The 12457-nt window shown below is 43.5% G+C and overlaps 1 protein-coding gene across 3 annotated transcripts in view; it reads right to left on the bottom strand.

Annotated features, from left to right (window-relative positions):
* Nucleotides 1-12457, bottom strand: part of LOC121850339 (guanylate cyclase soluble subunit beta-1) — a 47881-nt gene that overhangs the window by 32066 nt on the left and 3358 nt on the right. For all 3 annotated transcript variants that reach the window (XM_042341575.1, XM_042341578.1, XM_042341583.1), the window contains one exon: nucleotides 2775-2875. In XM_042341575.1, coding sequence (XP_042197509.1) covers nucleotides 2775-2875 — 101 coding nt within the window. The remainder of the gene's footprint in view (nucleotides 1-2774; nucleotides 2876-12457) is intronic.

Raw genomic sequence — 12457 nt, 5'->3', positions numbered from 1 at the left:
AGAGTCGAGAGGGGAGCTGAAGGCACGGTCAAAGAGAAAGGTCTTGAGACCTGCCTTGAAGGAGGAAAGGGAGGAAGCAAGGCGAAGGCACTGGGGGATAGAGTTCCAGAGCCTAGGGGCTGAGAGGCTGAAGGCCCGGCCACCGATGGTAGGGCGGTTGGGGCGGGGGATGTGGAGCAGACCGGAGCCAGAGGAACGGAGGGTACGGGCAGGTAGGTAGGGGGATAGTAGGTCGGAGAGGTAGGAGGGAGCAAGGCCGTGAATGGCCTTGTAGGTGAGGATGAGGATCTTGAATTCGATCCTCTGGGGGATGGGGAGCCAGTGGAGGCGAGCGAGGGTGGGAGTGATGTGGTCCCGAAGCTAGTGCGGGACAGTACACGAGCTGCAGAGTTCTGAATGACTTGCAGCTTGTGGAGGGAGGTACCGGGAAGGCCGGCGAGGAGAGAGTTCCCATAGTCCAGCCTTGAGGTGATAAAGGCGTGGACCAGAGTTTCAGCAACGTGAGGGGTGAGGTAGTGCCGTAGTCTGGCGATATTCCGGAGGTGATGGAAGGCGGTGCCAGTTGTGGCGCGGATATCAGGAAGAAAGGACAGGCTGTCAGGGCATCGGTGGTCGTGGAGTTGAGGGTAGAGGAGGAAAGGTAGAGTTGGGTGTCATCCGCATACATGTGGAAGTTAACCCCATGTCTGCGGATGATGTCACCAAGGGGGAGCATATAGAGGATGAAGAGGAAGGGACCGAGGACAGAGCCCTGAGGGACACCGCACGAGACAGTGCAGAGGCCGGAGGAAAACCATTTGTGGAGACAAAGTGAAGACGGTGGGAGAGGTACGACCTAAACCACTCAAGGACAGGGCCTTGAAGGTTTAGGTGGGAGGACAAGCGGTGGAGGAGGATAGCGTGGTCGACCGTATTGAATGCTGCCGATAGCTCGAGGAGGACGAGGAGGCAGAGGGAGCCCTGGTCACAGATGGTCAGGATGTCATTGGTGACCTTGACCAGGGCAGTTTCTGTACTATGGGCAGCACAGAAACCCGACTGAAGGGGTTCGAATAGTGAATGGTTGGAGATGAAAGAGCGCAGCTGGGTGGCGACAACTCGTTCCAGGATCTTGGACAGGAAGGGGAGGTTGGAGATGGGCCGGTAGCTTGATAGCTGCGACGCATCAAGGGAGGGTTTTTTCAAGGTGGGAGTGATGGTGGCAGTTTTTAAGGGAATGGGAATAAAGCCAGAGGAAAGGATATGTTTGATCCAAAGCTGATCTGGATGGCTGGCTGAGCAGTTCCTATTAAATGCAGTCTGATATACAAATACGGTTGCTGTTTGAGGAGGCTGAGCAAAGCGGATTTAGCTGATGTTCAAGTGCAACTGAAACATGATTGCATTCATCATTGGGGCAGACTGTAAAGCAAGAATGTAGTCGGCCTCACAGCAGCAATGGAATGTGTTTTCTGTTGATGTTACTGAGAGCCTGATCGATTTTATTTGGTCAAGGAATCTGGGGATGTGGGCAATGCTGAATATATGCTTTACAATTGAAAAGCCTTTGGCATTCTCACCTTTTTATTATTTTTATTCATAATAATGACAATCCTTTGCATTAGATGAATTTTTACAGAAAAATATCTCAAAGCACTTCACAAGATTTACTCAGAAACTTAGTGATACCAGGTGCACATCCTTGACTGTCCAGCGCTTTGAGTCATCCTCTAGACGTGAAAGCCATTATAGAAATAATTTGTTATTATTATGGATTTTGCAGATGAATGTGGCAGCCAATTTGTACGCAGCAATGTCCCACAAACACCCATGATGTGACGGACCAACTTTATCTGGGGTGATCGTTGGCCTGGAGAAATTCCTTTCTCTTTTCGAGAAGTGCCATGAGATCTTTAACGTCTACCTGAACAAGTGGACGGAACCTCAATTTCACATCCGGATGTCACTGTGAAGTGCAGCATTCCCCCAGCACTTTATTCGCGTGTCAGCATAGACAACATGAGTTTAACCACTTTAAGCATGAATCTTTGGAACTCCCTGCCTCAATCGCTCTGTCTTGCCCCCTCTCCGCTCTCTTCAAATCACACCCGAAGGCTTTCCTCTTCGAACATGCCTTCGGTCACCTGCCCTCTCTTTCCAGTGTCAAACCACACCACTTTTAAGCATTCCAAGACACTACCCACATGAAAGACGCTATGTAAATGTTAGTTGCTAATCAAAGTCCCAACTCTGGGCCCACAAATTTCTGACTCAGAGGCAAGAGCGCTACTAACTGAGCCAGGCTGTCACATTAGTGATCAAAGATGGCACAAAGCGAGAATCAAGGATTGAACTGGCAAAAACAAAGATGAAAAGGCAGCTCAGGGAAAAGGCTGGGAGCTGCTTTTCTGACACTTGTGAGATCGAACAAAGTGAACAAAGTTTGAGGAAAGAAGATGTGGAATTGAGGTCAGCGATCAAATATTCGGAAGGATCTACCAACTTCTCGTGACAAGAAGTAAGTTCAGGCAGGTAGAGGCAAAATAAACATAACTGTTGAGGTGCTGGAACAGGAAGCATGGCAAAGGAAGAAGATGACTCAGATAGGAGGGATTAACTACAAGATTAACATGTTTAAGTTAAGTTAAATTAAGATAAAAATTAACATGATGATCACTGAAAATAAATTTATGGTTCAATCATTATTCAATCGCCCAATTTGGAATGAAACAAATTATCTCCTCTTGTTTAAGTGATAATTATTACTCTTAACATTATGTCAAAAACATACTTACTGAGGACTTTGCTTGCTGCACCTACTAGATCGTATGTTTTGGAATCATCATATATAATCCGTACCAGAAATTGCCCTTCCACATCCAGTTGTGCTTCCTTTCTGCAGGATTGAGAAAATGATTTCACAAAATAAGACAGCTTTATGGTATTTTATGCATTTACAGACACTTAATGCTATTAAAAAGCAATAAAAGTTATGTTAATGCTGAATTGTTATCCAATTTCAAACAGTGCCATTATAGATATCTCTACAATATCTGTTGTTTCAGTGGCACTTTGTCACTGTGTTTTTTGCTTTTAAAGTTCTGGTTACATCTGGCCTCTCTCAATAATTCAACTGGCAATGATACTTCAGAGTTTGGAAGGGAGAAAAATGAGCCAGAGTTATCACTCCTTATTAATACTTCGTGAACCCTTCTGATTGAGCAGATTAAATGTGGGCAGGTGCATTGGGTGCCAGCACCCTCTAGTCTAGGATGACATTATAAATGACCACTTGAGTGAGCGACTGGAGAACAGATGACGCCCATGGAACTGCACCCTGGCAATAATGATAATGACTGCATTTGTTATAGCACCTATTCACGTCTTCAAGATGTCCCAAAGCACTTTACAAGATATACTGTAAAGTGAATTGACAGCATTATAATAATAATAATAATCCTTGCATTTGATATAGTGCTTTTCACGTCTTCTAGACGTCCCAAAGCGCTTCACAGAATATACTGTAAAGTGAATTGACTGTATATTGGTGGGCGAACGCGGCAGCCAATTGCGCACAGCAATGTCCCACAAACAGTCGTAGATTGAAAATGACCAATTTATTATTGGTTTTGGTTTTGGAGGCATTATTATTAAGTGTGTGGAGTAAGGAAACTTGCCCAAGGTTTTACCCTCTGCCTGGAATTGAACTCAGGTCTCTCACTTGCAAAGCGAGTGCTCTAACCACTGAGCTACAGGACTCCAGCATATCTTGTGGGTGAAACATGGCAGCCAATTGCGCACAGCAGTGTCCCACAAATAGTCATGGATTGTGTGACCAAAATATTTTTTTTTTAAGGAATTATTACCCCCGGAAAAGTGATCCGCCAATCGACTGACAACTGGGTTCCTACTTACTGCAAAGTAAACAGAGGCGTGTGGAGTAAGAAAACTTGCCCAATGTTTTGCCCTGCCCAGGAACCAAACCCAGGTCCTCTTGCTTGCGAGGCGAGTGCTCTAACCACTAAGCTACAGGACTCCATTATTTCTCACTTTTAGGAGAACAAGTTGAACAACAAATAATGGAACCAGACAGTTCTAGTTAGATACGGCTTGAAAACTCAGTTTTACTCCCTGCATTGTGTTCTGCCCATTGCTCCCTTTAAACCAATGTTTTTTGGTCATGAGGTGTTCCAGTATTAAGGTGAAACAATGGAAATTAAATCACTTTCACCAATGAATACTGAACCAAGTAAACAATGGGAAACTGACAAACTGGGGCAATTGAGATGAAGTTTGAAAAACTCCTATTTCAGATGATTTGGCTTCAATGACTTTCGCTTCAAGAAACTGGCCCACTATTTTTTGGCTTTCACTTATTCCATGACACAGTTTTGTTTTAATGCTCCCATGTCATTTTCACTGTTGCTTCCTGTTTTGATCATCCTGTAAATGCAGCTGGAAGGAAATAACATGTAAATTGTTTATTTTGTTTTTAATGCTACGTGTGGATCTAATCTCAACAAAAGTGCAGCAGGAAAGCATGTGGCCCATTGGATTAATTGATACATACATATCGAATTTCCCATTATTAGATTTGTGGCATGTACAACTCTCAACCTAAAGCACCAACTCTTTATTTTCAGCATATATAAATTTACACAAAGCTTTATCTGAGAATCCATTTCACACGTGTGGAATTTAAACAACAGAGCTGTGGTTTGAAAATCACACATTACATCTAAAAAGGAATTGATGAATTTTAAAATTCAGAATATAATAAAGGCAAAGACTGTAATATACAGCAATGGGGTACATACATTTAATGCAAGCAATTCTATTACACACCATTGCATCAAAAGAACGTCTCTGTACAATGTTATTGTGAAATGTAGGCTTATGATCAGTAATGCATATGCATTTGTATAACAGTACAAACTGCCCATGATATACTGACATGTAGATGAAAGCAAAAAACAGAAGTGATGTAATTATACTGCAATTTGACTATTAGGTGTCCATTCACAAATGAAATACATTAGCATGACTAATATGGTACGGATGCAAGTCAACTAATCTGTGCCGGTGCTTATACTGTACACAAGTCCCCACCCATCCTATTCCCCTTACCTATAACGATTCCCTTTTCCCTCATGTATGCGTCAAGTTGTCTTTTAAAAATACTGATGCTTTTTTTGCTTCAGACACAGCTTCCAGCAGTGAGTTCCATATTCCCACTGCTCTCTGTGTGAATAAGTTCCTCCTAAATTCCCCATTAGATCTACTACTAGCTATCTTATATTTAACCCCCTTGTTTTGGATTTACTAGCATATCAACATCCACCTTATTAAATATGTTCATAATCTTAAACAACTCTATTCAGGTCCCCTCTCTACATTGCTACAATATCCTTCCTGTAATATGGTGACCAGGACTATATATAGGTACTCGAAATAGTCTAACCAAGGTTTTATATACATTTAATATTACTTCCCTACTTTTATATTCTATTCCTCTGGACATAAAACCAAGGAATCTATTTGCATTTCTTACGTCTTTGTTTACATGTGCTGCTATTTTTAAGAGTCCTTTTAAAGTGCCCTTTTAGTAATCCACAATTCATCATCACGATGATGTCACATGGTAGGGAACATTTAAAGTCACTGATTACTTTTTCTTTGGTTAGCCAGGTATCTGACACTATGCTTAAGACCATCCAAAACTAATATAGTTCCCTGTTTGGTTTAGATACTGTTTTGCAGAGACACTCTCCACATAGACATTACTTTTCTTCGTTTGGGGCGAGGAGGGAATTTGTCTAATCTCTACCATCATTGGAGTCTTGTTCACAAGTTTCTTGCTCACAGTACAGGACAAGTAACCGGATTAGTGTTGAGCATTTACAGAATAGTCAGGAGCAGCATTTATGCCTTTTCTACGACCACATGTGCCACTTTGCCAAAATGCAGCAAACCCAGATCAGATTAAAAAAACAGAATAAAATCCCTTTAATAAAATTACAAAATCACAAGATTAGTTTGGATGGAGAAGTCCCTTCAGCCCATACGATCTCATTCTTTCGGAATACACACATTACTGTCCTCGCATTGCAACATCTTCAAGCTGTATTTGTTTAATTAATCCAGTGCCCTGGTGTTAACACCTTTCCTGGCAATCTGTTCTAGTCAGTAATTGCCCTCAGAGTAACGAAAAGCTTCCTGAAATTGCTATTTGCAACTTTAAATCTATCTCATGTTCTCCTATCATGGTGCATCCTAAAGTATTGTTTTGCATTTACTTTTTCAATCACATTTAAAATTGCATACAGCTGCGTTTGTATATACTGTATCATGGTTATATGATTCAAATCAAATCTCCCCTTCCTCTCCAAGGTCCTGGAATGAGTTGTTGCTTCTCAGCTTCGCTACTTCCTCTCCTGCCACTCCCTTCTAGAACCCCACCAGTCGGGTTTCCATGCTGCCTACAGCACAGAAACAGCCCTGGTCAAAGTGACAAATGACATTCCTCCTTGACCTCTCTGCTGCTTTTGACACCGTCGACCACTCTATCCTAATCGACCGCCTCTCCTCTCACATCAACCTCCACAGCTCTGTCCTAGACTGGTTCAGATCGTACCTCTCACACCGCCTGGACCTCATCTCCTCAAATGGCTTCTCCTCTAGCCCCCAGACCGTCTCGTGCGGCGTTTCTCAGGGCTCTGTCCTTGGTCCCCTTCTCTTCAATATGCTTCCCCTTGGTGACATCATCCGCAGACATGGGGTCAACTTGCACATGTATGCAGATAACACCCAACTCTACCTCTCTGCCTCCACTCTTGACTCCAGGACCATTGCTGTCCTCACAGAATGTCTGTCAGACATCAAGTCCTGGATGAGAGCTAACTTTCTTCAGTTGAATGTCAACAAGACCGAGGCTCTCCTGATTGGCTCCCGTCAGCGCCTCCACACCTCAGGCGCTGACAGCATCACCATCCATGGTTGCACACTCAACTTTGCTAAGCATTCCCCCACCTCCGCAACGTTGCCTGGCTCCGACACTGTCTCACACCACAGGTTGCCGAAACCCTCATACACGCCTTCATTTCCACCACTAATCGTCTCCCCCGTCCACCTTCCCATAAGTCACCCATCCTCGCCTCAAACTCCAACTGTGAGGAAATGCTGGACTTCCTCGAATCTAAAATCGAGGCCACCGCAGCCCCGTACACAGCCACCACCACATCACCTTTCCCTCATGACCCACCCCCCACCCATCCACCCATATACTCCTTCGACCCTATCTCTCTCTCTTCCCTCACCATTATTGTCTGCAAACTCAAACCCACCACCTGCTCCCTCGATCCCATCCTCACCTCTCTCCTCGTCCCAGCTCCACCTTCTGGCCCTCCCCACTCCTGACCGATGTCATCATCCTCTCCTTGTCCATCGGTTCAGTTCCCAACCCCCCTAGAAACAGCCGTCATCACCCCCATTCTGAAAAAACCTTCCCTGGATCCATCCCTCCTCTCCAGTTACCGCCCCACCTTTAACCTCCCATTCCTCTCCAAGGTCCAGGTCCGCTCCTTTCTCTCTCGCCATTCCCTTTCAACCCCTCCAATCCATCTTCTGCGCTGCCCAAAGCACGGAAACAGCCCTGGTCAAAGTCACTAATGACATTCTGAACATCTGTGAGCAGGGTTCCCTTTGCCTCCTTGTCATCCTCGACCTCTCTCCCGCCTTGGACACCGTGAACCACTCCATCTTCACACATCGCCTCTCCACTTTACTCAATCTTCACGGATCTGCCCTTACCTGGTTCGATTCCTATCTCTCTCACCGTCTCCACTTCATTGCCTCTAAGGGTTTCTCCTCCAGCCCCCGCACTGTCACATCTGGGGTCCCCAGGACTCTGTCCTTGGCCCTCTCCTCTTTAATATTCACATGCTCCCCCTTGGTGGCATCATCCACAGATATGGGGCAACTTCCATATGTATGCGGATGACACCCAACTCTATCTTTCTGCCTCCACCCTCAACTCCAGGACCACTGCTGTGCTGACAGACTGTCTGTCGGACATCAAGTCCTGGATAAGGGCAAATTTCCTACAGTTGAATGCGAGCAAGACTGAGGCCCTCCTGATTGGCTCGCGCCAGCGCCTCAGCACCTCAGATACTGGCAGCATCAACGTCCATGGTCGCACACTATAACTCACCAAGCCAGTCAGGAACCTAGGTGTCTTGATCGACCCTCAACTGTCTTTTCTCCCCCACATTCAAGCCATGACCCGCTCTGCCTTCCCTCACCTCCGTAGCATCGCCTGACTCCGCCACTACCTCACCCCTCAGGCCATCGAAACTCTTATTCATGCCTTCATCACCTCTAGGCTCGACTATGAAAATGCTCTGCTTGTCGCCCTTCCCAACTCCTCTCTCCACAGGCTGCAGATAATCCAGAACTCTGCAGCCCGTATCCTCTCCCGCACTAGGCTCCGTGACCCTATCACCCCCATCCTTGCCGAACTGCACTGGCTTCCCATCACACAGAGGATTCAGTTCAAGCTCCTGGTCCTCACCTTCAAAGCCCTCCATGGTCTTGCTCCCCTACCTCTCCAATCTCCTAACCCCCTAGAATCCTGTTTGCTCCTGCTGCTCAGCGGGCGCCGGCTTGCTTCACGTCCCCTGCATTGCTCGCCACACTATCGGCGGGTGGGCCTTTCGCCACTCTGCACCCACCCTCTGGAACTCCATCCCGCAGTCCCTCCATTTCGCCCCCTCCCTCACCACCTTCAAGACCCACCTCAAGACCCTCCTCTTCGACCGTGCTTTCGATCTCCCTGCTTCCTCCCCTCCCCTGCCCTCCCACCTCCCCCACCCTGACCCTCAGCCCAAAAATCTGTCTGTCCAACACCTTGGGATGTCCTCCCGACGTGAAAGGCACTACATAAATGTGATTTTGTTGTTGTTGTTTCAAGGACAACAGTTTCAAGGAATTGAGTCTTGGACCAATGAAAGACTTGGATAAAAAGTACAGAGCCAACAAATATTCCATGGTTGAAGAACACACCAACACCCTGACTCCACAACTCTCTAAATTGGTGAGCAGTCCAATTCTCCACTAGTTAGTAAAGTTAGAGACCTCAGCAATGTGGTTTAATAATCCATGTTTCTGTTACAAAGTTACACTGTTAAGGTAATCAAGTGTTTAATTAATGTTTAATTTGTAGCCCTCCCCACCATCGTTCCTAAAAAAATTCTTATAAATGGAATATTCTTAGACATCACTCTCTGGTTATCTGGTGTTTCAGAACCCAAAGATTTTAATAGAAACTTAATTGATCATTAAAGCTTAATTGAAAAAGCCATGACTGCTGATGTGCTGCAGTCGGTCTGTGTTAATAATAGTCAATATACTTACCGTATGAGAAATGTCTTGCCCTGTATACTCAAACAATACTGGATTAAAATATAATTGATAAACATGCACTGTAGCTGAATTAATTTATAACAGATGATTGTTGTGTATTGGTATTTCCAATTTACCTTCCAAGCTCAACAATCTAAAGTGCCATATGTTCAATGATGAGCCATTGGGGAAAGGGAGGAAGCGGTAAGTGTAGTCTCTGTTAGGTTAAAATAGTTCTAGATTACGTGCTTGGCAACAGAATTTTGGAATCGAGCCAACCCACTGGGAATTCTCAGCAGTCTATTTTCTGATCCGCATTCCTCTAAGATGCTGACCAGTCAGGCTGGCTTTGTCAACAGGACTTGGAGGGCAGACTCGGGGCACAGATTATTCCCATTCAGCTCCTGCCAACTCTGAAAGATAAAACACTAATGGGTAGGGTAGTGCGAGCTACGTAGTTATAACTGATTAAACTCCAGCAGTATCCTAACACACACTTGATTGTCGCCACCCACCCTGTACCTAATACTCTCTGGAATTAGGTAAGCAGAGTATGTCCCTCCCGGGAAAGAGTACACATTCCATTCCAGACGGGTAGATGGCACATGCATGTGTGAAACTGCGAGCCTGGTTTAGATACTCTAAAGGTGATGGGTTTCTGCATGTGTCAGACACGTGGTTGGCCATGAAAAATACTGCTATGTCATACTACTGAAGCAGTATGTTATTTCACTCTCAAATTTATTACAATATGGTATATATTGCATTGTAAAAAGGTCCAGTTTCTTGGACACATATATTTCAGAGTTCGATGCACCTTTTTAGCATAGGACTAAGCTGAACATTTACCAGATCAAAAATCTCACAACAGGGGCCATTCAACTCAATGTGCTGAACATAGTCATTTGTTGATACACGCTGACTATTTTACTTTGTTCATTGAGTATATGGATTATTTTGCAGGGTGCTGAAGATTAAATGTAGATACATTTTAAACTCAGAAGTTGACAGCATCAACTTGTATGGCTGCACACTTCACCATACAGAATCAGTGCTGGTGCAGATCCTCAATGTCTTGTTTGACTCCCACCTGTCCTTCTAACACCACATCCATCTGCTTACCAGTTCAGTTTTCCCTCACCTCTGTAACACTGCCCTCTTCCACCAATAGGCCACCGAGACCCTCAACCATGCTTTCATCATGCTGATGCCCTGCTTGCTAGAATCCTCAGTTCTTCCCTATACATGCAAATTATCCATGGCTCTGCAGCCCGTATCCTGTCTCACGCCAGGTTCTGCAAGCCTATTACCTCCATCCTTGCTTGGATCCATTGGCTCCCCATCCCGCTGCATATCAAATTGAAGATCCTCGTTTTCACCCTCAAATCCCTCCATAGCATCACTCCACCATACCTTTGCATCCTCTTTGAACCCTATCGACCCAGTCACTTCTTTTGCTCAGCAAGCACCTGCAAGCATCATATCCCCACTCTATCCACACTACCATCAGTGAATGGGCTTTCAGCTTATCTGCCCCCACACACTGAAATTTCATCCTGGATTCCCTCCAACTTGCTCCCTCCCTCATCTTGTTCAAGGTCCATCTCAATGTGTAGCTCCTGAACTAAGTTTTCAATCATCTTTCGCCTTTCCACCTCCTGTGGCTTCTACCCCCAGCTCGGGTGCCCAGAGATCAGCATTAAACACTTTGCGGAGTCCCCCAAACATGAAAGGCGATATAAATTGAATTGAGTTGTAAATTCAGAACGCAATTTAATATTTATAGTTTCAGTATTTTTATGATTTATAAATCTCTGAAGATTTTTAATTTAATCGCTTCTATTTCAGCTTTCACTAAGTTTTGCAAACTTAGGCATATTTTATACAGTTCCTTTAAGAAGATCATTTATGACTTACGATCAGAGAACAGGGACCAAATCCTTGGATGTCACCTAGTCAAAGATGCCGTATCATTTTTTTTTCTATGATTTAGCCATTTCATTATACAATTTAGAATATCCAAAACAAAACCCTCACTATAGTACTTCCTTTAAATACAAACAGGTATACTGGAGTGATATTAAAATTATATACTCATGATGAGTTTCAGATTCCACAGACATGATTGGACAAAAAACATTCTATGCTAAAATATCTGTTTCTATGGTTGTTTAGTAAAGCCACACTTACAGATTTATGAATCTCACTTCTGATCCAAATGTAACTCATCATGATTCTGAGTGCCAGTTGCCTGATATAACTTGAACCCAAACTAAATTGAACGCTTAACGATTCTAGCTATTAATCTTAAATAATCTTAAATAATATAAATCATGAACAATAAAGACTTGCTTAAAGACACAGACAAATATTAAATGTTTTCCTGTCATGTTATGCTTCCCTCTCATTTACCTGGGTGTAGATTTACCTTTTAATGTAACATTTCAGTTTGCAGAAGTTGGCAAGTTGTTGAATTCAATTTTAAATCTGTAGACTATTTTTTAAAAGAAATTTACAGAAAAACCGCTTCAAATTAAGCTCTGTATTTAGGAATACAAACAAATTCTGGGTATTCTGAAATGTCATGTTAAATGGGTAAATCTAAACCCAAGTGGAATTTCTGCTTAATAGTTTATATCTCTAGAAACCTTAACAATTACTGTCTTTCATTCTCACAAATATATTACGAAGTACAACTTTAATTTGTAAATTACGTGCATATTGTCAACTCATGTAATAAAATGATAACACAACAACTTGCACTTATATATCACCTTCCATGCAGGGCAGTGTCTCCAAGCACTTAGAAATTAATTGATTCATACAGAGCTTTATATCTTAAATATTTAATTTAAAATTATGTTTCTTAATTGTTGAGACCAACCTTTCAATATACAAATGATTTTAAATCCAAAAGAAATTAAAGTTCACAGCAATGCTCATATTTGTATGTGCAGCTATGTTTCCATCTGCATTTTGGTGAATCAAATCTAATGTGACAAATATATACGATCTATTTGAAATTGAAATTATAAAGTTCCATAATATCTGCACTGACAACAAGAACAACAGAATTATA

This window comes from Callorhinchus milii, unplaced genomic scaffold, assembly GCF_018977255.1.
Source record: "Callorhinchus milii isolate IMCB2004 unplaced genomic scaffold, IMCB_Cmil_1.0 Scaffold1, whole genome shotgun sequence".
NCBI classification, from domain to species: domain Eukaryota; kingdom Metazoa; phylum Chordata; class Chondrichthyes; order Chimaeriformes; family Callorhinchidae; genus Callorhinchus; species Callorhinchus milii.
This window is presented reverse-complemented; position numbering and strand designations above follow the sequence as displayed.